The 27331-nt window shown below is 40.6% G+C and overlaps 2 protein-coding genes across 7 annotated transcripts in view; both read left to right on the top strand.

Annotated features, from left to right (window-relative positions):
• LOC126961220 (succinate dehydrogenase cytochrome b560 subunit, mitochondrial-like) lies at positions 1–1277 on the top strand. Of its 2 annotated transcripts, XM_050801366.1 has the most exons (2): positions 1–283; positions 448–661. In XM_050801366.1, exons 1-2 carry the CDS (start codon positions 45–47, stop codon positions 659–661), a joined length of 453 nt encoding a protein of 150 aa, XP_050657323.1. In that variant the 5' UTR covers positions 1–44. The 2 variants fall into 2 exon arrangements, with proteins under 2 accessions (XP_050657323.1, XP_050657322.1); XM_050801365.1 differs by having other exon boundaries at positions 2–1277.
• A 10142-nt stretch (positions 1278–11419) lies between these two features.
• IDO2 (indoleamine 2,3-dioxygenase 2) overlaps positions 11420–27331 on the top strand; it is a 71741-nt gene continuing 55829 nt past the window's right edge. The window contains exon 1 of one of the 5 annotated variants that reach the window (XM_050801341.1): positions 11420–11800. In XM_050801341.1, the coding sequence (XP_050657298.1) occupies positions 11702–11800 (99 nt within the window). In that variant the 5' untranslated portion in view covers positions 11420–11701. The remainder of the gene's footprint in view (positions 11801–27331) is intronic. The other 4 variants (XM_050801344.1, XM_050801339.1, XM_050801340.1 and 1 more) reach the window with 4 other exon arrangements.

The following is a 27331-nucleotide window of genomic DNA, read 5'->3' as shown; positions in this document are numbered from 1 at the left end:
AAAGAAATTCATACTTGTGACTTCCGTCCAGACCGGAACCCAAGATGGCTGCGCTCTTGCTGAGACATGTTGGTCGTCATTGCCTCCGAGCCCACTTTAGCCCTCAGCTCTGTATCAGAAATGCTGTTCCTTTGGGAACCATAGCCAAAGAAGAGATGGAGCGGTTCTGGAATAAGAATATAAGTTCAAACCGTCCTGTATCTCCCCACATCACTATCTACAGTTGGTCTCTTCCCATGGCGATGTCCATCTGCCACCGTGGCACTGGTATTGCTTTGAGTGCAGGGGTCTCTCTTTTTGGCATGTCGGCCCTGTTACTCCCTGGGAACTTTGAGTCTTATTTGGAACTCGTGAAGTCCCTGTGTCTGGGGCCAGCACTGATCCACACAGCTAAGTTTGCACTCGTCTTCCCTCTCATGTATCATACCTGGAATGGGATCCGACACTTGATGTGGGACCTAGGAAAAGGCCTGAAGATTCCCCAGCTATACCAGTCTGGAGTGGTTGTCCTGGTTCTTACTGTGTTGTCCTCTATGGGGCTGGCAGCCATGTGAAGAACGGAGGTTCCCAGCATCATCTTCCTACACCTTATTACATTCATCCATCTTTCTGTTTTTCATTCTTATCTCCAGCCTGGGAAAAGTTCTCCTTATTTGTTTAGGTCCTTTTGTACTTTCAGATCCCGTTGGAGCAGTAGAGTACCTTGTAGACCATAATAGTGGAAAAGGGTCTAGTTTTCCCCTTGTTTCTAAAGATGGGGTGGCTGCAAAAACTCCCCTTTTTTGCCCACAGCTTGCCAACTCTAGAAGCAGTTATTCTGTCTGCATATTGGGCTTTGATTTGTGCTGAGGGTCAGCTTTTGGCTCCTTCTTCCTGAGACAGTGGAAACAATGCCAGCTCTGTGGCTTCTGCCCTGGGGACTGGGGGTGAGGCTTTGGGTGCCACTGCCTGTGGGTTGCTGGCTTAAAGGACAATTCTGTTCATTGGTGAGAGCCCAGGCCATTAACACCTAGGCAGTGTTATTGAAAGAAGAGAGGTGGGGGTGGAGGGGAATTAGTCTGTCCCAGTTAGAGGGAGATAAAGAGGGCTAGTTAGTTCTTGGAGCAGCTGCTTTTGAGGAGAAAATATATAGCTTTTGACACAAGAAGATCCAGAAAATTATTGAACATATTAATGGTTATTTCTTTTTCTTTTTCTTGGATTTCCAGAAAAGCCTCTTAGTTTTATGCTTTCTCATCAAAGTCATGTACCCTTTTTTTCTGAAACTGAATTAAAATACTCATTTAAAAAAAAAAAAAAAAGAAATTCATAGTTGTGTATTTCTTCAAGGTTGTTTTCCATAAGTAAGGGTAATTTAGCTTAAAATATGTATCATTTTCATAACAAGGTTCAACAAAGTATTCTTTAGCCCTTATCTGGTATAATTCAGCTTTGCATATTAAATGTTGAAATTATTTATGTATTATTTAGTCCTATTTTTCACTCTACTATATTAAATATGATCTCACAAGGAAATAAGAAATATTTTTCTCAGTTCACACCACTCTGAACTTCTCATGCCCTTTAAACAAGAGCTAGTGCAGTCAAGCAGTTGTAATGGTCAGCCATGAAATGGAAATTAAAATTTGCTCATTTCCACATAATTGTTTTATGTCAATAAACAATAAACAATTAAAAGGTCAGAAGTTCACACAAGTCAAAAATTTTTCATATAAACATACACTTAATGGTTTCTAAGATTCTTGCCAAATATGAGACAAAATGACCCACACAGGCAGAAATTCCATCTCCAGAGCCTCTGGGAAATAGCAAACTTGTATTTAGAACTCACACCATCTGCTCCTAATGGTCTTTATATATAGTCATTTAATCTTTAAAGCAATTCTATATATTATTACTCTCCTGATTTTACATATGAGGAAATTGAGATGCCAGAGGCCAAGAAATTTGTTCAAGAATATAACAAGGAACAGACAATGCTAGAGTATAAATTTGCATAGTCAGGCTCTAAAGATGAGCTCTTAATTACTATAATGTATAGGAGTCAATGTATCCAGCTTCTGGGGGAATACCTCTAGAGAAGGGGATGTCAATAACACATATACGACTCAACTCACTTTTGCACAGACACTCTTTTAGTTGCTTGACATTTAAATATCAATAAAGCACTTTTTCTAATCTCAATTGGCTTACAGAGACAAGACATCATATTGTGTTTCTTTGGGGGTGATTACCTCTGTAATCGTTAGACTAACAAGAAAATAGTGTGTGATAGAGGCACAAAATAGAAAATGATTCTTTCTGTTTGAAAAGTTGAGGAATGTTGTTTTCAGGAGGTAAGTTTGATACTTAACTTTAAAGTTGAATTGATTGGTGTACCTTTATTGAAAATTTTCTCCTGAATGCCCAGCATTAAATAAACAAGCAAACATTTAACTTTGCTTGTTGACCTAGCCTCATATATAATGCAAGAAGTAAACATAAAAATATCAGTGTTGTAAATGAGCATCAGAATCATCTAATGTATGGAATCTTCTGGGAGAGCTACTTTTTTAAACTATAAACTAATAATGATAGCTAATAATGACTTAATTCTTTCATATGCCTCTTACTGTCCTAAAATATACATTAATCACTTGATCAAAGCAATGAATCTAGAGACAGGTACTATTACTAGTACTCCTTTTTCCTATATGGGAATTGATACTCAATGTAGTTCAGTAGTTTTCAAGAGCCACACGGCTATGACAAAGTAAAAGATTGAACCCAGGCAATCTGACTACAGAATATTTCAAACCACTACACAGTACAATCTCCTCTCTAGGAAAATTTTCTTTTACAAGGGAGCTAGATTTCTTTTGAACTTTGCTATCACAGTATAGGATAATTGACTGCACAAGTCTCTCCTCAAATTCCCAACTCATGCATGACTTTTTATTATGTTGTAGCAATAAGAGAGCAGTGGAGGTAGAGTGGAAGAAGACTTATTTTTGTCCTCATTACTGCTATGTGGAGCAAGGGCCCAAGTTTTTGAAAACAAGAGCTCAGAGGCATAGCCCTGGCCTTGGAAGATGCCCTGGAGACGCTGAGGTGGTTGCACTTTTGCCATAGGAGTGGCAGCCAGAGAGCTGAGCCCAATGAATGTAGAGGCTGGTGCCTGGAAATATTGTGACTTGCACAGAAAGAAGATGGAAAATTTTAAAGTTGGAAATCTGCCTGGTAAGGGATCATTTGCTGGTGTCTGCAAAACTGAGTCCATACACACTAGTTTGGAAATTTCGGTCCAGATGATAGTTAAGAAAGCAATGAGAATACAGAGAGTCCACAATGAGATGAAAATGCACTGCCAGTTGAAACATCTCCTACACTGGAGCTTTATAAATATTTTAAAGACAAGGATTGGATTAGACTTGATATTAGAAATGTACCATAATACAGAAAGCAACACACACCTAAAGAACAGAATGAAAACCTTCTTAGGAAATGAAGCTTAACACTTCACCCACCAGGTCATCGCAAGAATGTTGCATTTTCATTATTATGGTAAGTACACTGGTAACTTCTTTTCTAACCTTGTATGCATAATGTAACATCAAGACTGACAATTTGGGGCTGGCAACTCAATTGGAAAATCACTGTTCTCTATTGTAAAATTCCTAATTATGTTTCCCTAGAAATTGCAAAGTGCACATGTACTTGCTTTTAATGTTTGGTCCATGGGCTGAACGCTTTGTGCATTCCTTTTTTTTTTTTTTTTTTTTTTTTTTTTTTTTTTTTATAGACAGAGTCTCACTCTGTTGCCCAGGCTGGAGTGCAGTGGCATGATCTTGGCTCACTGCAACCTCTGCCTCCCAGGTTCAAGCGATTCTTCTGCTACAGCCTCCCAAGTAACTGGATTACAGTTGCTCACCACCACACCCAGTTAATTTTTGTACTTTTAGTAGAGACGGGGTTTCACCATGTTGGCCGGGCTGGCCTCAAACTCCTGACTTCAAGTGATCCACCTGCTTTGGCCTCCCAAAATGCTGGGATTACAGGAGTAAGCCACTGTGCGCAGCCTGTGCATTACTTTTGAGGCCACATTTGACAATGGCACAGTCAAGAACACTAAATGAAGTAGTATTGGAAGATTATGAAATGGCAATTGTTTTGGAAAACAGCAAACCTCAAGTATGAAACCACCATCGAGTTTTCAGACATGTACATTATGAAGTATTATACCTTCTTTAACTATGTGCAAGTTAAAATCAGTCATAACTGAAAATCAAAAGGGGGATAGTGAACATACTTCATTCAGAAGAAGTATCCACAAAACTTCTAAAAGAGGTCTTAGAATATCCAGGGATGAAGATATGATTACAATGTATTATCCACATGATGGAAGTTTTCTCTTGCTGATAGAATGCATCCACCTACTGACATCAGTAAGTACAAGTTTAACAGTATACCAGAAACATACTGGAGGAAATATGAATATGCTTCCAGATTTATTCTACCTATAGGATCTGTCTCTATTTTATAAGGCCATCTATTTTACAAGGTACTGTAAATGCATTTTGATGAAAAAAATTACCCTGCTATTGATTTTGAGGTCTGGTATTATGATAGAGCAAATACTATCCAAAAGAGATTTAATTCAAGTCGTTGCAAAATCTTGGAAAATTTGTGAGAAATCTTACACATTGAAAGGAGGAAGAAAAGTTGGTAGCTTGAAAATGTGTTCCACTGTGAACAATTCTCTGCAAATCTACCCCCAAAAGTCAAGGATGCTGATAGGCTGAAGAAAGAGGCTAGCAAATCTAGTTTCTCAGAAAAAGAAAAATTAATAGGGACTTATGAACTGAAGCCGTTTGAGATGAGATGCCCTGAGATGAGTTGATGGATCCTCACACTATTATCCCCAGACCCAGGGCTTATATACCATAGGGAAAGACAATTGCAGTAATTTGTTTAACCGCAGGATTTACAGCAAGTACATGCTCTTAAGAGTAGATTAAGTAATAACCTTAGAGGCATTCCTAGAACTGGAGTTAATCAGAAGTCAACATGGTGGATTAGCATCCAAGATGGAGTTGCTTTAGCCTCCACAAAGAGAAAATGAAAATATATTTGGTCAATGCTAATTAGGCATGTTCCATTTGTTTGAAACTGAAATCTATAATTTCCAAAGAAGAAAATAAAAGTAGAAGTCGTCCTTCCTTTTTGGTATTCATAGACAATCTGGCAGTGTTAGGCCCCTAAGGGCTTATCACCTCCTCCTTCTGTGGGTCAAACTTTGCAGTGAGAGGAATGACATCTTTTAAAAGAATAATCATGACTAGTTTAATCATCACTAGTTCATCTTCTCTGCAATAGATACTCATATTTAACGTATCTATTGGCATATTACAAAGAATATGATTTCACAGCTACAACTTTGGGACAAACTCCTTTTCTGGCACTCTCAATGATCGTCTTCCAAAATCAGAACAGCTTTTGAATTCTATTTTGTGGAAAATGTTGTTTGAGCGACACAGTAAACTCCGGATCTCTGTGGATACAGTTGAATGATGGCTCCCAATTTATCACGCAGGCAGGATTATATTCCAACAGTTATATTTCACAGAAAGGCAAAATAACTAAGTATAGAGAAAATGAAAAATTTCCATTTTTCATTTTTACATCAAACAGAAATTACAGTGTCTTTCATCTCTTTAAAGTTTTCTTATCAAAATACTAGTTTTCATCAATTAAAACTTTATTTAGGTAGATATATTTCATAAATAACCTTTTATTGGCTTAAAGGGAATGATTTTTCTGTAATATAACTTTCTATTTCAGGAAGCTTTTCTATGAGAACTGAAAACTATACCAAATTATCTCTTTTTCAGTTTTTTTTTTTTTTTTTTTTGAGACGGAGTCTCACGCTGTTGCCCAGGCTGGAGTGCAGTGGCGCGATCTCGGCTCACTGCAAGCTCCGCCTCCCGGGTTCCCGCCATTCTCCTGCCTCAGCCTCCTGAGTAGCTGGGACTACAGGCGCCCGCCACCGCGCCCGGCTAATATTTTGTATTTTTAGTAGAGACGGGGTTTCACCGTGGTCTTGATCTCCTGACCTTGTGATCCGCCCGCCTCGGCCTCCCAAAGTGCTGGGATTACAGGCTTGAGCCACCGCGCCCGGCCAAATTATCTTTTTCTTTTGTTTTTGAGACAAACTGTCACTTTGTTACTCAGACTGGAGTACAGTGGTGTGTTCCTAGTTCACTGCAGCCTTGAATTCCTGGGCTCAACTGATCCTGCTACCTCAGGCTCCCATGGAGCTAGGACTACAGGCATGCACCACTACATCTGGCTAATTTTTTATATTTTTGTAGAGACATGGTCTGGCTACGTTGCCCAGGCTGGTCCCAAACTCCTGGCCTCAGGGAATCTCCTGCATCAACCTCCCAAAGTGTTGGGATTACAGGTGTGAGCAACTATGTCATCCCAAAACATGTGTATTTTAATGAGACAACAAAGATCAAGGGAACTTTAGTCCTTACAATGTAATGATCAAAAAGTGAAATAGATAATCAACATAACATTGCTTATAGACCATGCAAACAAACTTACTGCATTTGTATATTTGTAATGAACTGTTTTATAAAAACAAAATGTAAAATGTGTGTATTTTACTTGCGCTTTTATTGTTTCCCTACTTCTTAGACATGTTAAGAACTATGGAAAAAAGATATGGGAGTTTGTGAAAATTTAAATAATTTGTATATTACAAGAAACAGATATTAGAATATGTTTGTTTTATATTTCTTTTGTAGCAGAATTTTCTAGCCAGGCATGGTGGCTTACACCTGTAATTCCAGCACTTTGGGAGGCTGAGGTGGGACAATCACTTGAGCCCAAGAGTTTGAAATCAGCGAGGGCAACATAGTGAAACTCTTATCTCTACAAAAACTTCTCTGTCTGTATCTATATCTATATAAAGGAATTTTGTGAGGAAAACTATATATTTTTTATATATATGAATTTTCTCAGGAAATATATCTGCAAATGAATTTTATAAAATATAACATCACTTTATCTTTGATTTATTTCATTTAACAATTATTTTAAAGTAACATACTAATAAACTCATTTTAAAAACTGCTATGACCATAAAACTATTAGAGATAACATAAGAGAAAATCTAGGTAACCCTGGGTTTGGAGATAACTTTTTATATACAACACCAAAGGCACAATCAAAGAAAAAAAATGACAAGCGCTATATCACACATCAACATTAAAATGTGATCTGGGAAAGACATCATTAAGAGAACAAAAAGACAAGCCACAGACTGGGAGAAAATATTTGCAAAAGACATATGTGATAAAAGACAATTATCAAAATATACAAATAATTCTTAAAACTCAAAAATAAGAATATGAACAACTCAGTTAAATAATGGACAAAAGATCTGAACAGAAACCGCATCAAAGAAGAAATACAAGTGGCAAGCATATGAAAATATGATCTACCTCATATGCCATTAGGAAATTGCAAATTAAAACAATGAGATACCACTACATTTCTACTACATTAGTGAAAATCCCCAACACTGATAGCACTCAGTGCTGGTGAGGATATGACGCAGTAGAAATCCACACTCATGCCGGTCACAGTGGCTCACGCCTGTAATCCCAGCACTTTGGGAGGCTGAGGGGGGCGGATCACGAGGTCAGGAGTTTGAGATCAGCCTGACCAACATGGTGAAACCCTGGTTCTACTAAAAATGCAAAAATTAGCCGGGCGTGGTGGCACACGCCTGCTACTTGGGAGGCTGAGGCGGGAGAATTGCTTGAACCCGGGAGGTGGAGGTTGCAGTGAGCCGACAGTGCGCCACTGCGCTCCAGCCTGGGTGACAGAGCAAGACTCCAACTCAAAAAAAAAAAAAAAAAAAAAGAGGCTGGGAATGGTGTCTTACACCTGTAATCCCAGCACTTTGGGAGGCCAAGGTAGGGCGGATCACTTGAGGTCAGGAGTTGGAGACCAGCCTTTCCAGCACGACAAAACCCTGTCTCTACTAAAAATACAAAAATTAGCCAGGAGTATTGGCGCATGCCTGTAGTCCCAGTTACTCGGGAGGCTGAGACAGGAGAATTCCTTGAACCCGGGAGGTGGAGGCTGCAGTGAGGGGAGATCGCACCACTGCACTCCAGTCTGAATGACAGGGCGAGACTGTCTCAAAAAAAAAAAAAAAAAAAAAAAAAGAAAGAAAGAAAGAAAGGAAGAAAAAAAGAGAAAATTCCATGATGCAGTCTTTAGGTATGTATGTATTTATTTATTTATTATTAAGTATAGTAAAATAAGGAGGGATAGATGTCATGGAAAATGTCAAGAAAGTAAAAGGATTAAAAAAAAAAAAGTAGGCTGCAATGTCAGATGTTTGAAAAGTTAATCAAGGAAAGGACTTAAATGTCCCCATTGAATTTAGGAAGAAAGAAGTAATTAACGAACTGGACAAAAACACTCAGTGTACCAGTGTTATCGATTTAGAAACTGAAACTAAGTATATCTGATATTGCTTTTAGGAAACAAGTAAATGACGCCCTAAAAAGTTCAACTGTGACCATATATTTTTTTTCTTTTTCTAATTTCTCCTTGGCCCATTTCCAAAAAGCCCTAATACCCCGACTGATAGAAATGGATCCCTTGCTGTGCACTGGTACTACCGTGACTCATGGAAAGCTGATCATGGAACACAAGACGCCAAAATTCCCAGCCTTACTGTTAGGAAAGAAAGTTTCTGAGCACAATTGTGTCTAGTCAACTTCCTCTTAGTAAGAAAGAGGCCAGGCAGGGCTTCATGTAGGGTATGGCCCTGTGTTCCTTACTGGAGGGTAAGTTTCTGGGGCTGGGAGTAAAGCAGTGTGACCGAAAGCAGTACAAAGTTCTACCTGACAGGCAGACCCCGGTCCTACAAATATGAGGTCCATAATGAGACTGAGAGATCATCTATCCAACAAATATTTATTGAGTGCCAGATATTGGGCTCGTGGCTAAAGGAAAATACAAAGTTGGGTTGGATATGGGTTCTGTTTTCAAGGAGCTTATAATCTAATAGGAAAGATGAGGTTACTACATTAGTAACAATCAGACCGGATAGAACTGGAAGTGTGATGCAAATGAGGTACAGATTGACTGTAGAATTTTGCAGAAAGAAAACAATTTTGAAGAAGTGTTCATGGAAGTATTAGCTTTTGAGATGTGTCTTAAAAGATAAGTGGGGTTTCTGTTGAAAACATTCAAAACTCTCTCTTCTAGCTATTTTAAAATATACAATGTATTATTAACTATAGTCACCCTACTGTGCTATAAAACACTAGAACTTATTCCTGCTACCTAACTATAATTTTGTACCCACTAACCAACCTCTCCCTGTCCCTCCTCCCCCTATTCATCCCACCTTCTGGTAATCATTGTTCTACTCTCCCCTTCCCAAAACAAAGAAACGATCACTGTTTAGGTGATGGAGATGTCAATTACCCTGATTTGATCATTACACATTGCATACATGTATAGAAATATCACATGCAACTCTTAAGTATATACCATTCTTATGTACCAAATACAAATAAAATTGAAAAAAAAAACTTTGGCTGGGTGCAGTAGCTCATGCCAGCACTTTGGGAGGCTGAGGCAGGCGGATCACCTGAGGTCAAGAGTTCCAGACCAGCCTGACCAACACGGTGAAACCCTATGTCTTCTAAAAATACAAAAATAAGCCTGGTGTGATGGCAGGGGCCTGTAATCCCAGCTACTCAGGAGGCTGAGGCAGGAGAATTGCTTGAACCTGGAAGGCAGAGGCTACAGTGAGCTGAGATTGCTTCACTGCACTTCAGCCTGGGTGACAAAGCAAGACTCCATCTCAAAAAAAAAAAAGAAAAAACTTTAAAAGAGAGAAGTAGAAGTAGAGATTCGTTGTGGTGACTGTCAAGAAAGTATTTTGCAAAGATAGTGTGAATAGCTAGACCAAAGAACAAAATACTAGTTATTTCAGGAGCAGTAAATCATTTTTGAGGGCTTGAGCAAAGGTCTTGCTAGAAAGGTGCTTAGAGGTCAAATTTTGGACATAATGCCAGGCAAGGTGGCTCATGCCTATAATCCCAGCACTTTGGGAGGCCAAGGCGGGTGGGTCTCCTGAGGTCAGGAGTTCGAGACCAGCCTGGTCAACATGGTGAAACCCCATCTCTACTAAAAATACAAAAAATTGGCGTGGCGGTGGGTGCCTGTAATCCCAATTACTTGGGAGAGTGAGGCAGGATAATCGCTTGAACCTGTTGAACCTGGGAGGCAGAGGTTGCATTGAGCAGAGATCACACCACTGCACTCAAGTCTGAGAAACAGGAGCAAAACTCTAGGACTAGAGCCGAGGTATGCAAAAAAAAAAAAAAAAAAAAAAAAAGTCGAGTATTTAGTTAAATAATTCGTTCATGCTGTAAAAAGGAAAGTAGAGGTTCCTCTTCAAAGACTTTCCTCCCCGTCTCATTAGGAGTAAATAGTAACTTCTCTTAGAAACAAAATTTATTCAAAGACCTGTGCTAACATTCTTAAATATCTGCTAGCCGTAATAAGGAAATCAATGTATACTATGTTCTTAGCTCCCATAATTTAGCCTAAATATTTGCCCTGGCATGGTTATACTGGTCCAAGCAAGCATTAGGTCATAGCCTGTTCGTCTTCCTTATTTAAAAGTGTTTTTATCTTTCTCAGCATTCCACAAGTTACTTCCTCCTTCCTTTGTTCTCCTCTACCTTTGCCTCTTTTAAAAAGTTCTAAATTGCTAAGCAATTGGGACAAATACAGAATGTGAGGTCCTGTTTCAGCCAATGGAAACCAGACATAGCAGTAGGGTGGACATATCAGGTTATAAATGACCCTGTCTCCTTTGTTCTGTGTACTCTTGTGACAAAATTGCTGGTGAGTGTACCTTTTCTGCAGGAAGTAAAAATGGCCTTACTCAATAAATGTATGTTCAAGTGCTATTTCTTTACGGCACGGAGGAACAAACATTTCAAACAATGCTATTATCAAGTTTGTTAGTATTTATTATCTCATTTGCTAAACTCAAAAAAAAAAATCTGTCTTTAACATGTTCAAATATTTCAAAAAGTTACTGTGCTGTTTCTTAAAATAAATCCGTTGTAATCCTAGACTATGTTGCTCAAACTACATACAACACCCTCTGAGCTTCTGGCAGGCCCTTCCTCCCCTCCCTGCTCACCAGAGATCACTGAAATAATTGTCTGCATGTAACTTCTAATTTTGATAGTTTACTCCACTTGGAGTAACTCTGACCCATTTGTCAAAGTTCGCAATGGAGCAGGTTCCTGTTAGGGGACAGGTTTGATGAACCTCGACCACAGGTCTATTTCATTTCTCCTTTTCCAATGGGGAACAAATTTGTCTCTGGGATTAAAACCACTTTTCTCATGTTGGTCTGTGAGAGAAAATGAGGGAATTTCTTTGAGTTTGTTTGATTTGTCTGTTTGTTTAATCAGCATTTTTAAAATTATTTACTCAGCCCTGTCTCAGAGATAGTCCATGACGATCTGGAATTCAACCTCAGGGCAAAGTTCTCCCCTGTGCTTGAGACACTGCGCAACTAACTGGAACCAAAGGTGTTTAATATATTAGGCACAGTAGATTCTTCAGTGACATTTTCCATGCAGATACTTCAAGCAAAATAATGGAGCCCCGAAGACCGAATGTGAAGACAGCAGTTCCATTGTCTTTGGAAAGATATCACATATCTGAAGAGTATGGCTTTCTTCTTCCAGATTCTCTGGTAAGGATAGAGCCTTGGTAAGAATAGGTCAGAATATGTTTCTTGAGATGTTGGTTGGTTTGTTTTTAAAAAATGTATGTGATTATTAAGAGACATGCAATATAAATATCAAGTTGTTTAGCTGAGAAAGAGGCTACAAAGAGCATAGATGATCATTACCATCAAAAGAGAAGTGACAGATGCCATAGAGAACAGGTCAAATGGAATATTTTTTGTTTCAATTTCTTTTGACTAGATTGTCAGGCAAGAGAAATTGTAAGCAAACCTGTAGTTATCAAGAAAAAGAATGAACTTAAATAGAGATAAATTATAAGAACAAATATAGAGCCTCAGCACCTGGGACATGGCACTTCCAAGTACATGAGCTAAGGTCACAGCAAGACTCAAGCCCCTTCAACAGAATACCTGGAATTTCTCTGTTAAATATTTTCTCCTTTGCATGACTACTTGTTTATAATGCAGATCCCTCCAGGAGCATTTACTTATAAACTGTCCTGGATCACTACCATGATATTTTGATGTAAATTAGTTTATCTTGACTTGCTAGTGGGAGAAAAAAGATAACATGAGGAAACTTGGGTGCTTTCAGGGTTGATAGGAAGGATTAAATCTTTGCAACAATTTCTGAGAAGGGGAAGGAAACGTTGCTAACAAACAATACCTCTTTCTTAATTCTACTGGAAACAAATGATCTATCAGCAAGGGGAGCTTTACTTTCTGCAGAAAGAGTGCTACTCAATAGCTGTCCAGCCACGAGATCACACCAAATAAAGGAGACAGTTATTTATAACCTGACGCATCACCCTACTGCTGTGTCCAGCTTCCATTGGCTGGAATAGGATCTCACATTTTACACTTTACCCAATTGGCTATTAGTTTAAAACGTTTTTAATTGGGTAAGGGAACAGAACAAAGAAAGAAAAGTAAGTTGCCCAGGGATAGTTAAGGAAGCATCTCCAAATAAGGAATGACATGCACTATGGGCTGGGGCTTTTCTAGTTCTGTCCAGGCATGTCGGAGCAAGCTACGACAGCTGATTTGGACAGCCACTAATAGTGACTAGCAATGTTATAGTAAGAAATTGTAACTTTTTATAATCTTTGAAGAAGAACTTTCCCATTTCTCACAGTGCCACTGCACTCCAGCCTGGGCAACAAGAGTGAAACTCCATCTCAACAAAACAAAACAAAACTAAACTAAACAAAACAGCTCTCTACTCACGGAAGCAGCAGAATTCTTTTCTTTATTTATATCACTCCGGTAACACTCAGAAGTAGACAAGCCTCAGTGTAGGTATTCAGTAAAAGCCCATTGAATTCTACACTATTCTTTAATCATAGTTAAATGGCAAATTGGGCTGGAGGGTGGAAGTGGAACTTCTAAATTACTGCAATGACTGCAACATCGAACCGCTCTCTCTCTCTCTCTCTCTCTCTCTCTCTCTATATATATATATATATTTTTTTTTTTTCCCGAGACGGAATCTCTTTCTATTGCCCAGGCTGGAGTGCAGTGGCACTGTGGGAAATGGGAAAGTTCTTCTTCAAAGATTATAAAAAGTCACAATTTCTTACTATAACATTGCTAGCCACTATTAGTGGCTGTCCAAATCAGCTGTCGTAGCTTGCTCCGACATGCCTGGACAGAACTAGAAAAGCCCCAGCCCACAGTGCATGTCATTCCTTATTTGAGATGCTTCCTTAACTATCCCTGGGCAACTTGCTTTTCTTTCTTTGCTCTGTTCCTTTACCCAATTAAAAACGTTTTAAACTAATAGTCAATTGGGTAAAGTGTAAAATGTGAGATCCTATTCCAGCCAATGGAAGCTGGACACAGCAGTAGGGTGATGCGTCAGGTTATAAATAACTCTGCCTCCTTTATTTGGTGTGATCTCGTGGCTGGACAGCTATTGAGTAGCACCCTTTCTGCAGAAAGTAAAGCTCCCGTTGCTGAGAGATCATTTGTTCCCACGTTCATTCTTTTACTGTGACACCAAAAACTTCATTCCTAACAGCATGATCTCCGCTCATTGCAACCTCCGCTTCCTGGGTTCAAGGATTCTCCTGCCTCAGCCTCCCAAATAGCTGGAACTACAGGCATGAACCACCATGCCCGGTTAATTTTTGTATTTTTAGTAGAGAGGGGGTTTCACCATGTTGACCAACCCAGTCTCGAACTCCTGACCCTCAAGTGATCTGCCTCCCTTGGCCTCCCAAAGTGCTGGGATTATAGGCATGAGCCACCGCACTTGGCCTGGACCCCAAAGCTTTTAACTGAGTGGTCTTGGCCCTCACTTAGGATGTAATAACAATAATAATAATAATAATTAAAAGTCAAGAGTTATAAGCAGAACCAGTTCTGCTTTTGCTACTCATGACTTTGAGGAAGTCATTTCCTCTGGATTTCAGCTAGCTCAAATATAGAAAGAGGAGGTTGACACCTGATGGTCTGTAAAAACTTTGATAGTTTTAATGCTCTAGGCTTTGGACCACAACAGATGAGAAAAACAGTGTTGATAAGGGCTAAATGATGAAACGGATTTGCATTACAATTTGAGGCCTAAGTAGAATTAAGAAAGAGGTATTGTTTGTTAGTAAGATTTCCTTCCCCTTCTTAGAAATTTCTAATGGCAGAGTCTCTGCTCACCACAACCTCCACCTCCCGGGTTCAAGAGATTCGCCTGCCTCAGCCTTGGCAAGTAGCTGGGAGTTACAGGCCTGTGGCACCACGCCCAGCTAATTTTGTATTTTTAGTAAGATACAGAGTTTCTCTATGTTGGTCAGGCTGGTCTCCAACTCCCGACCTCAGGTGATCCACCTGCCTTGGCCTCCCAAAGTGCTGGGATTACAGGCATGAGCCACCGCTCCCGGCCCAGCTGTTAGTTTTGAAATCAAATTATAAATCTGCAAGTAACTCCAGCATCAGTAGTAATGACAGCGGGGATGCTGATGAAAGGCTCCGTTTTCTGGGGTATATATCCTGGTTCTTTGTCTCCACCGAGAAAAGAATTCACGACACGGATACACACGAGTGGATTTAGGAGCTGAAAGTTTAATAGACATAAAAGAAGAGAGAGAGAAAACGCTTCTTTATGCTGAGAAAGTGGGTCGCCCAAGAGGGTCTGCTTTGCGGTGGAAGGCAATGGATTTTGTACAAAGGCTTGACGAGGCGGTGATTGATTTACATAGGGCCCAGGGGATTGGTTTGATCAGGTACGTCATTTACATAGCCGGGGAAAAGACTGGCCCTCCCACCCTAGTCTTTTATTATGCAAATACAGCCTCCACCTGGCGGCCGCCGGGATACCTTTACACGTGGTTTTACCTGGAGGCTGTCATGATGCCGACACACCTGGTGACAAGGAAAAGAGTGAGGGCCGGGCGCAGTGGTTCATGCCTGTAATCTCAGCACTTTGGGAGGCCAAGGGGGACGGATCACCTGAGGCCAGGAGTTCGAGACCTGCCCGTCCAACATGGTGAAACTCCGTCTCTACAGGGGGTTTACGATACGAAAATTAGCTGGGTGTGGTGGTGAGCACCTGTAATCCCAGCTACTCAGGAGGCTGAGGCAGGAGAATCGCTTGAACCCAAGAGGTGGAGGTTGCAGTCAGCGGAGATCATACCACTGCACTCCTGACTGGGTGATGGAGTGAGATTTTGTCTCAAAAAAAGAAAAACAGAAGAGAGCATAATCTCCATATTGAATGTTCCTGGCTTCCAGGTACAGCTGCTGTCGTTTACATACGAAAGCTCCTAGTTTACAAATCAGGCTGCTTTCAGTTAGAGAAGAAGTGGTTTCAGGCTGCTTTTTATTAAAGGAAAAATCCAGTGAGACCTCTTTCACCCTTTCTAGCTGCCTACAAATAATTTCTTAATAACTCCTGTATTACTATGCACAGTTGGGTTGTGGTCCAGAGGACCAGACTGTTTCCTCTGACACTGCCACTAGGTTGATGAAGTGTCCCTATTTGTTAGGTACCGGATGGACTCTTGACATGCAAGACTCTCAGTACTAAACCAGGAAAGTGCTGGGACAATTTGGATGAGTTAGTCACCCTAAGTTGCACTTAGTAGCTCTTGTGACTTTGAGTGAATCACAAACATCCCCTAACCCTCAATTTTCACATTTACTGAATGGAGATCTGATGCCACCTCCACCAGATTCCTATGGAGAATGAATGTGAAAACACTTTCATAAATCCAGTGTAAGGACCAGAAGCCAGTCTTCTGACCTTGAGCCAGTGCTTGTTAAAACTCCACTCTATACGTCTAACCCAATTCAGGAATATCCTGCCTAGTTCCAAAGGAAGAAAAGACCAAGTTGCTCTTATTGGGATTAAAAGTGTACACTGAGCTGAGGAAAAATAATATTACAAATGAGCTAAACGTGACGTAGATCCACAGTTGTAGAGTTCCTCTCTTTGTTCTTTCCTCTTTGTAACTACGGAAACAGGAGAAACAGATGAGAATCAAGTTCTCGTGACACTCCCTGCCTGATATACTATGTTTTCGTTGATGGAATTTCCATTCCTGAGATTATGTGGAAAAAAAGTCCCTTGAGAAACTGGTTTTACTCCGTTATGATCATTTTCCCCAGATTTCTCAAAATGTACTTCCCTGTTTCAGTTTTGATTTTCTTTCATTGGTTTGACCTTTTTCAACAACTCCCTTTCTGGGAAGAGGTAGCAGAAGGACATTTTCATCAAAATCTGCCCCAGGTTGCTTCACAGATGAGGAGGGACCCAGTCACTAAAATCACCAGGCAGAGTTTTGCAAGAGCAGATGGAGAATCACAATTGGCTGTCCTGCTCAAGGGGACACCAGATCTTACTTTCCTTTAGTCGAAAGGCAAGCGTCAGAGTCAGGAGGCTGTACTTTCATGTCCACTATAGATAGTTCTCACTATAGATAGTTGCTTGAACATGTGTGAAGAAAACATGGTCAAGACAGTGACTTAAAAAAATTCTGTTTTTGGGGAAGGAGTCTGACTTGGTTTCAAATATTGTATCCCATTGTTTCTGTCAACGTTCAAACCTTTCCAAGTTCCAACATTTATTGTGGAAAATGTGTGCCTCACCAACTCATACAAATAAATGGTTCATGTGCCCTACATGTGTACGGGGGCATGGATGTGTGTTTCTGGAGGGAGGGCTAATTTCTCTTTAGACATGGAGAATGCAAAGAAATTAGCTTGGCATCAAGAAGGTTAGAGCAGGCGACAAGAGTGAGGAGAACTGAGAGAGCTTAGATGTGAGGCTCCGGAGTTCAGATTTTTTTTTTTTTTTTTTTTGAGATGGCGTCTTGTACCCCAGGTTGGAGGGCAATGGCGAGATCTCAGCTCACTGCAACCTCTGCCTCTGGTGTTCAAGCGATTCTCCTACCTCAGCCTCCTGAGTGGCTGGGATTACAGGCATGAGCCACCACACCTGTCTAATTTTGTAGTTTTAGTAGAGACGGGGTTTCTCCATGTTGGTCAGGCTGGTCTCGAACTCCCGACCTCAGGTGATCCACCCTCCTTGGCCTCCCAAAATTCTAGGATGACAGCCATGAACCACTGTGCCCGGCCTACTTTTTGTATTTTTAGTAGAGACAGGGTTTCACCATGTTGGTCAGGCTGGTCTTGAACTCCTGACCTCGTGATCTGCCCACCTCAGCCTCACAAAGTGCTGGGATTACAGGCGTGAGCCACCGGGCCCAGCCTGGAGTTCAGACTTAACACATCCGATAAATGACATGATGCATCTGATATTTGAAGAGTTTTCCTCAAAGAATGTTACATGCAAGGTGGTTTAGAGTTGTTGTTCCTGGCTGTATAGCAAAATACTTGTGGAGTTTTAAAAAATACTGATGCCGAAGCTCCACCTAGAATAGTTCATTCAGAATCTCTAGCATAACTAACCTCAGTACTTGAAATATGATTATTATAAATGTTAGTCAACTGCTTTTTTAGGATCTATGACTGATAGGAATCTTTCACTTTTATATCATCTCCAGTTAATGAGTTCCATAAATTGAAAGTCTAGTGTTTAAATTTTTACCTCACTTTATTTTTACTGATTGTATTATTATTATTATTATTATTATTATTATTATTTTCGAGATAGAGTCTCACTTTATCACCCAGGCTGGAGTGCAGTGACGCCATCTCAGCTCCCTGCAACTTCTGCCTCCTGGGTTCAAAGGATTCTCCTGCCTCAGCCTTCCGAGTAGCTGGGATTACAGGAGCCCACCACCACACCCAGCTAATTTTTGTATTTTTAGTAGACGGGGTTTCACCATATTGGCCAGGCTGATCTCGAACCCCTGACCTCAAGTGATCCACCCACCTCAGCCCTCCATCTCAAAACAAAAACAAAAATAATAACAAAACTTTTCTCTTCTACCTGAGATGTTTAAATTTAAATCACACCATTTCTACAAAAATTCCCTATCTTGTCCTTAAAAATAATTTGCAATCACTAGCTAGTTTTGAGAACAATTGCCATCTTAACTGAATACCATTTGTTCTGTCTCTCTAGTTTCAACTTAATAACCCTTTCTGAATTTTCTATTCGTTCAAAATTTTTCTGGCCATTTTATTGTTTTCATTTAGTGAAAACTTATTCACCAGTTTCTATGCCTAAGCGCATTTAGGAAGTTGCTTAGGATACAGACGTGATAAAAAGACCAGTGTGAAAACTCTCCACTCCTACACATTACATTCTAGTCCTCATCTCCTGGCATTTAAGTCCTCAGTGATTCCATGCACTTTTGCTTTTGGTTTGGGCAGATGCTCTGAGTTCAATGTTTCTTTGAGATGAGGACCCCTTATTCAACTCACAAATCCCATAAGGAGGCCTCTGTGCCTTTGCTGGTGCCCCAGACAGGGTGCTGATCCTTACTTACCTTCAAGATTGTGAAGTCAGATTTAATAGTATAGTGGTTTATGAGAGCTACTGTAACAGCAGTCACAAACAGTTGGGCTTAAAATATCACAAACGGGGGCTTAAATCACAGAAATTGATTTTCTCACAGTTGTTGAGGCAGGAAGTCCAAGATCAAGGTGTCGTGGAGTTGGTTTCTTCTGAGGTCTCGCTCCTTGGCTTTTAGACGACCTCCTTATTATTGTGTCCTCACATGGTCTTTTCTCTGCCATGCACAAATTCTCCATGTCCCCATGTCTCTCTCTCTCTCTTTTTTTTTTTTCAAAACAGGGTTGCACTCTGTCACCCAGGTTGGAGTGCACTGGTGCAATCTCAGCTCACTGCAACCTCTGCCTCCTGGGTTCAAACGATTCTCCTGCCTCAGCCTCCTGAGTAGCTTGGATTACAGGTGCACTCCACAAAGCCCAGCTAATTTTTTGTATTTTTAGTAGAGATGGGGCTTCGCTATGTTGGTCAGGTTGGTCTCGAACTCCTGACCTCAAGTGATCTGCTCACCTCGGCCTCCCAGAGTGAGGATTACAGGCATGAGCTACTGTGCCCGCTCTCCCCCGTCTCTTTGTGTCCAAATTTCCTCTTCTTTATGGACACCAATCAGATTAAATTGGACCCACCCTAAAGGCCTCATTTCAATGTACCTTCTTCAAGGGCCTATCTCCAAATACAGTTATATTTTTAGGTACTAGGGCTAGGGCTTCAGCATAGGAATTTGGGGGAGACACAATTTAACACATACCAGAAAGTATAAGGCCAGGAAAAAATATTCTGGCATGCTAGATGGACTCATTAACCAATATTAACCAATTAACAAATATTTCTTTAATATTTGCCTGACTTTTTTTTTTTTTTTTTTGGGACAGTTTCACTCTTGTTGCCCAGGCTGGAATGCAGTGGCACAATCTTGACTCACTGCAACCTCTGCTTCCTGGGTTCAAGTGATTCTTCTGCCTCAGCCTCCCAAGTAGCTGAGATTACAGGCGCATGCCACCACACCCAGCTTAATTTTTGTATTTTTAGTAGAGTTGGGGTTTCACTGTGTTGGTCAGGCTGGTCTCAAACTCCTGACCTCAGGTGATCCACCAGCCTCGCCTCTGAAAATGCTGGGATTACAGGTTGCCTGGTGATTTGTGAGAGGAATGACTGAGCTCTCATGCCAGGTCAGGGGAGGGAACAGAGAAAGTTGAATACTCTGACAATAGCCATGATTCAAAGCTCTTAAGCTTAGGCTCAAATCTACCCACGCCTCAAGGAAGAAAACAAATAAATAAAAAAGAAGAAAAGAAATGCCCCAATGTCAGGTCCCACACTTTTTAGAAATAATTTCAGCAAAACTTTGTTGCTATTTTGGCATGTCCTCTACTGTAGTAGTTTATCAAAATACTGTCCCCAGACTTTTTCTATATTTCTAGATTTTACTGTTTAATGTATAATAATAATGTTCTAACATTAAAACATAACCATAGCAATGCTCAGATTCACTTTATCTTTAAATATATTGTTGAACTCAATTTTATAACATCTTCAGGATTGTCTTTTTGTATTCATAAATAGCAACAGTGGATAGTGGCCTTGGTTAGTGTTATTTCAAGGATTAATCTTTAGGTTACATTTTCTTCATAAGATGCATTAGATGCCTTTTTTTTTTTTTTTGAGACAGAGTCTCGCTCTGTTGTTCAGGCTGGAGTGCAGTGGCACAGTCTCGGCTCACTCCAATCACCACCTCCTGGGTTCAAGCGATTCTCTTGACTCAGCCTTCTGAGTAACTGGGATTACAGTCACGCACCACCATGCCCGGCTAATTTTTGTATCCTTTATAGTAAACATGGGATTTCCCCATATTGGCCTGGCTGATCTCCAACTCCTGACCTTAAGTGATCTGTCTGGCTTGGCCTCCCAAAGTGCTGGGATTACAGGCATGAGCCACCACACTCAGCAAATTAGATGCCTTCTCATGCTTTTCTGCGTTCTGAAACAGATCATCTATCTGTTGATATAGCATAGCTCTTCAGACTACAGACATTTTAAGCTGTACGTTTTGAATTACATTTTCTATTCCCTTTATGCTTATTGTTCTAGTTAGGTTTTTTATTTCTAAATAAAAATTTGAATTTTTGCAATTTCACAAATGGTAACTCAGTTGAAATTTTCAAGTGTATTAGCAAAATTTATTCATAGCAGCCTGTTACATTTCATTAAGAATTGATTTTTTTCTTATTCCCTGTTGAAGTTTGTTTATAAAATATAGTAATAGTAACTATACAGAAAGTGTTCATTTTGTAGTAGGCCCTGTGTTAACTTTAACTACACTTTTAAAATCTAAACCTCACAGTAGTCTTGGCTGGGCACGGTGACTCACTCCTGTTATCCCAGCACTTTGGGAGGCTGACGTGGGTGGATCACAATGTCAGGAGTTCGAGACTAGCCTGGCCAACATGGTGACACTCTGTCTCTACTAAAAAGACAAAAGTCAGCCGGGTATGGTGGTGCATGCCTGTAGTGCCAGCTCTTCGGGAGGCTGAGGCAGGAGAATTGCCTGAACCCAGGTAGCGGAGGTTGCAATGAACCGAGATTGCACAAGTGCACTCTAGCCTGGATGACAGAGTGAGACTCCGTCTCAAAAAAAAAAAAAATAATAATAAATAGATCAATAAATAAAATAAAGAAATAATCCTCACAATAGTCTTCACCATTTGCAAATGATCCATTTGACAATAAATGAATTCAGCGCTCTCTCTGAAATATACTTCCAAGGTGACCAGTTTTCTCCATTTCCACCCCAGTTTAATCCACCTTCATGTAGCCCCAGGACTATTGTCTCCTCCCCTTGTTTCCTTATTTCCATTCTTGTTCAGCTGTAACACATTCTGTGCATAGCAGTCAAGTGATGCTTAAAAATGAGAATCAGGCTAGAGGTGGTAGTTCACACCTATAATCCCAGCACTTTGGAAGGCTGACACAGGAGGATCACATGAGGCCAGGGGTTTGAGATCAGCCTGGGCAAGATAGCGAGACCCCATCTCTACAAAAATAAAAAAGAATTAACTGTGCATGATCCTACATGCCTGTATTCCCAGCTACTTGGGAGGCTGAGGTGGGAGGACTGCTTGACCCAGGGAGTTTGAGGCTGCAATAAGCTATATTTGTACCACTACACTCCAGTGTGGGTGACAGAGTGAGATCCTGTCTCCAAAAACCGTAAAATGAAAACAAAACCTTGATAATCTGCTCTTTAAAGCTCTTCCTACAGGGCCCCTGTGATGCTCGCCTGTCTCTAGAAGGGCATGTAATAGCTCTTTCTCCTTCACTTTATTTGATGCAATGTCAGAACAGCTTCTTTCCATCAAAACTTAAACCTTTTATTTCATTTAAAATAATCTGCTTCAAAATCTAATCTTTCCAATAGTTTAAGTTCTAATTTTTCTGATGTTAATATTGTCACCCAAGTTTCCTGCTCATGTTTACCTGGTTTATTTTATTTTATTTTAAAATTTATATATTTATTTATTTATTTAAGGTGGAGTCTCCCTCTGTCGCCCAGGCTGGAGTGCAGTGGTGCGATCTCAGCTCACTGCAAGCTCTGCCTGCCAGGTTCACGCCATTCTCCTGCCTCAGCCTTCTGAGTAGCTGGGACTACAGGCGCCCACCATCACTTCCGGCTAATTTTTTGTATTTTTTTTTAGGAGAGATGGGGTTTCACCGTGTTAGCCAGGATGGTCTCGATCTCCTGACCTCGTGATGCGCCCGCGTCTGCCTCCCAAAGTGCTGGGATTACTGGCGTGAGCCACCGCGTCCAGCCTTTATTTTATTTTTTGCGACGGAGTCTTGCTCTCTTCCCCAGGCTGGAGTGCAGTGGCTTGATCTTGGCTCACTGCAACCTCTGCCTCCCAGATTGAGGCGATTCTCCTGCCTCAGCCTCCTGAACAGCTGGGATTACAGGCACCTGCTACCACGCCCAGCTAATTTTTTCTTTTTTTGGAAACAGAGTCTCACTAGGTCGCCCAGGCTGGAGTGCAGTCGCATGATCTCAGCTTACTGCAACCTCCTCCCCCTGGGTTCAAGCGATTCTCCTGTCTCAACCTCCTAAGTAGCTGGGATTACAGACGTCTGCCACCACACCCAACTAATTTTTGTATTTTTAGTAGCTGAGTAGCTGGGATTATAGGCGCATGTCACCACGCCTGGCTAATTTTTGTATTTTTAGTAGAGACAGGGTTTCACCATGTTGGCCAGGCTCCTCTCAAACTCCTGATCTCAAGTGATTCGCCCATCTCAGCCTCCCAAAGTGCTGAGATTACAGGTGTGAGCCACCGGGCTCGGCACCTGGTTTATTTTTGTGCATGCTTTTATTTTTAATTTTCCTATGCTACTTTCTTAGCCAAAATTTATACTTAATCTAATCAAGCATTAAGCTAACGAAGAGTTTAGTGTTCATATAAAAAATACAGTTTTACAAATCTATTTTTCTTTAAATTATAAATGTGTTAAGAATATCATCCAATGAAATGATCCAGAAGCAAAAGGATGGCTGTGTATCTTTTCAATATCATCCTGGAGCATTGTCTCAACCATCTCACTTTATGGTGATTTAATCATCTAGAGGTTTTCCCTTTGTTTTCTGTGTTACTTAGTATTGATTAATACTGTTGCACTACTTCAGTCTGAAATTACACGGTAATTTGTAGATTTTTTTTTTTTTTTTTTTTTGAGACAGAATCTGGCTTTGTTGCCCAGGCTGGAGTGCAGTGGTGCGATCTTGGCTCACTACAAGCTCTGCCTCCTGAGTTCAGGCCATTATCCTGCCTCAGCCTCCCGAGTAGCTGGGATGACAGGTGCCCACCACCACGCCCAGCTAAATTTTTGTATTTTTTTTAGGAGAGACGGGGTTTCACCGTGTTAGCCAGGATGGTCTCAGTCTCCTGACCTCGTGATCCACCTGCCTCGGCCTCCCAAAGTGCTGGGATTGCAGGCGTGAGCCACCGTGCCTGGCCGTTAATTTGTAGATTTTTATACAGAAGAGCAGCAAAATATTTCTGTTGAGTAGAAAATATAACTCCAATGCTTATGACTGCACTCTCTATAGGACACTAACTCATGGTGCGTCTAACCCAGCAATTTTATGTCAACACTCTTTTCTCAAACCTCTATAAACTTTGGCTGGACACAGTGGCTCACACCTGTAATCCCAACACTTTGAGAGGCTGAGGCAGGTGGATCACCTTAGGTCAGGAGTTCGAGACAAGGCTGGTCAACATGGCAAAATCCCATCTCTACTAAAAATACAAAAAATTAGCCAGGCATGGTGACACACACCTGTAATCCCAGCTACTCAGGAGGCTGAGGCAGGAGAATCTCTTGAACGCAGGAGGTGGAGCCAAGATCGCGCCACTGCACTTCAGCCTGAGCGATAGAATGAAACTGTGTCTCAAAATAAATAAATAAAATAAATAAATCAGAGATTGTGAATAGGATGTTGGATGTACCCAAGTTATGAATTAATTAAGAGCTTGAACCCAGGAGGCAGAGGTTGCAGTGAGCCGAGATCACACCACTGCACTTTAGCCTGAGCGATAGAATGAAACTGTGTCTCAATCAATCAATCAATCAATCAGAGACTGTGAATAGGATGTTGGATGTACCTAACTTATGAATTAATTGGGAGCTTGAACCCAGGTTTGTCTCAGATCCTCAGGGACCGAAGACTTCCAAGTGATTTGTGGGTAATGTATAGGTCTATACTACTCCAAATGCACAGTTTTCAGACTTCCCTGGGTTCTCACGGACCTTCCATGTCATTTGTATGTTTAGGTTGAGGTCCCTGGTCTTTTCCCCTCTGTAATTAATTTCACACCCACCCCTATCTCAACTCACACAACTTGATTTTCACTCTCATCTTCTGAGAAATTGAGTCCATAAAAAGTGAACTCCTTTAAACTCCAGATCTTCTCCTACTGCTGCTGCAAGGATAGACATTCCATTCTTGTTCTCTCTCTCCTCCTTCACTTCTAGTCCTTTGCTCCTTCTGCATTCGATTACTCTCCTCTCTCCTCTGTCTTCAATCTCTCCTTCTTGCAATAGCCAACTATAAATTGCTCAAGCTTCTCATTCTTAAAAGATCCCTCTTAAATGCAAATTCCCTGCTGCCTTATGGCTCTCCTTCAAAAGTAATCTACATTTTCTCTATTTTCTACTTCCTCAACACACTAACATTTGAATCCTGCTTCTATGACCCTGACCTAAATTTCTATTAAATGTACATAGATAAACTAATACGTATTTGCGACTTCCTAATATTGTTTTGATTTTTAAAGAGGTCAATTTTACTTTAACTCTGTAATGATGCGTTGGACCTTCTGATGATTCTCTACTTCTGTGAAATCCTCTACTGTCTTGACTTCTATAGGGTCATTCTATTCAAGCTCATTGAACGTCTGTCACTATGTTTTTGATCTGTATTGCAATTAGTTCCTCTATCTGCCTTGTGAATGTTCTGCATTGTGTTAATCTAGGCTTTCTTCTCCTTTCGCTTTTCATATTACCTCAAATGGTTTTATATACTCTTGTGGTTTTAACCACAATGCTGTAGTTATGCTTTCAAATTGCATATTTCTTTTTCTTTTCTTTTTTTTTTTTTTTTTTTTTTGAAATGGCGTCTTGCTCTGTTACTCCAGTCTGGAGTGCAGTGGTACGATCTTGGCTCACTGCAACTTCCGCCTCCCAGGTTCAAGTGATTCTCCTACATCAGCCTCCCGAGAAGCTGGGATTACAGGCATGTGCCACTATGCCTGCTTAATTTTTTATTTTTAGTAGAGACAGGATTTCACCACGTTGGTCAGGCTGATCACAAACTCCTGACCTCAGGTGATCCGCCCTCCTCGGTCTCCCCAAGTGCTGAAATTACAGGCATGAGCCACCATGCCTAGCCTCAATTGTATATTTCTAATATGACTTTTCTCCTGAACTTTAAACTGTGTATCCAACTTTTCACCATAGTCATATCTTTTGATTGCACAGGTAATTTAATGTCAATATATTTAAAAATGAATTTACCACGTTTATCCCCACTCTTTGACTTTCACTTACATTTCTGTCTCAATTCCTGTTTCCATCCATTCATTTGCTCACCTAATTCTTAAACATGGAAATCATCCTCACTTCCTCTTCTTAACCCAAAAATTCAGTTGTGCAGGTTATACACTGAGAAAGGAGCCTCAGATCAGTGTGATAAATCAGAGATTAGTGAACTTTTTCTGAAGGGCCAAATACTAAGTGCTTTAAACTTGCCTACCATATGGTTTCTGTTGTAACTACCAACTCTACTGCTATAATGTAAAAGCAACCATAGATAGTACATAAACAAATGAGACAGGCTGGGTGCCAATGAAAATTCACAAAAATTAATGTAGTTTATTGTCCCTTGGGTGAGAGTTGGGGGTCACTGAAATTCAGACTATATCTTACTTGGCTAAACCATGGGCCTAGAGTGGGCATATAAATGGAGCTATTGGGCTAGTGATTTTCTTACCTTAAGCCCCCAGACCCAAATTTAATCATCATATCCTTTCAATTTCATTTTCCGGATATATCTTGAATATATGGCTTCTCCTTTCCAAATTCATTGTCATTGCCTAAGTTTAGTCTTTGAACAATATTTTAAAGACTTCCTTATCTGACTTTACATCTTAAAGTCCTACAAATTTATCTTCCTAAAATCCAAATCAAACCATGTCACCAACTTACATAAAGGGAAAATTCATATATTCTACACACAGCACATTTCATGTAACTTTCTAGGCTCGTCTTTCATCATCCTTTTGATGCAGGATTTTTGGCTCCTTAGTTCAGCAGAATTCAGGATCTCATCTCATGACCAGGAAGAATTAGGCAGGTAGACATAATGAAGGGTGAGGATGATGCAATTTATTACGCGAAAGGGGAGCTCTCTGCAAAGAGAGGGGTTTCTCCAGCAGGCTCCCACCTCACAATGGAGTACCAGGACTTTCACAGGCACGCTGAAAAGGCCAGGCTCCTCCCTAGCATAAGGCACGAATTCCTGGTGGTTCCACCAGTTTTCCTAGTATGCATGTGGGCGTGCCCAAGCAAACCATAGGTAGCATCAGAAAAGGCAACATTTGATTACTTAAAAGGCATTATTCAGAAAGAATCAATTGGGAAAGGGTGGGCCACTAGGGAAAGTTTTCCCTCTGTGTCACAGGTTTCATCTGGGATCAGGAGTCCGGTCTTTCAGCCTTTGGACTGTTTTGGGCTTGAAGGTGGGGTTTCACAGGGACCCTTCCCTATCTGCCTCGGCATCTGTCTGCCTCTTGCCTCTATCACTTTCTCTTGAGTTTTATATTTTAGCAACACTGAGTCATCTGTGTCCCAGGAAGCACCCATATCTGTTTATCTGCTGTCCCCTCTACCTTTACTACCTTCCCTTCTTCACATTTCAACCCAAAAAAGTCACTTCCCCTCCAAAAATTGGATCAACTGTCATATTTTTATGAATATTTCCCTTTAATTCCTCACAACAGCTGACAGAATTAACTACTTCCTCTTCTTTGCAAGTTCTTTGGCTTACACAGATATCACTAATTAAACATATTTACCGCATT

This window comes from Macaca thibetana, chromosome 8 (assembly GCF_024542745.1).
Source record: "Macaca thibetana thibetana isolate TM-01 chromosome 8, ASM2454274v1, whole genome shotgun sequence".
NCBI lineage: Eukaryota > Metazoa > Chordata > Mammalia > Primates > Cercopithecidae > Macaca > Macaca thibetana.
The sequence above is the reverse complement of the archived record's forward strand: the minus strand, read 5'-3'. Positions and strand labels throughout refer to the sequence as shown.

What these genes read in the sequence shown, in the direction of transcription:
- LOC126961220 (XM_050801365.1), top strand. Translation starts at nt 45, where the DNA reads ATGGCTGCGCTCTTGCTGAGACATGTTGGTCGTCATTGCCTCCGAGCC.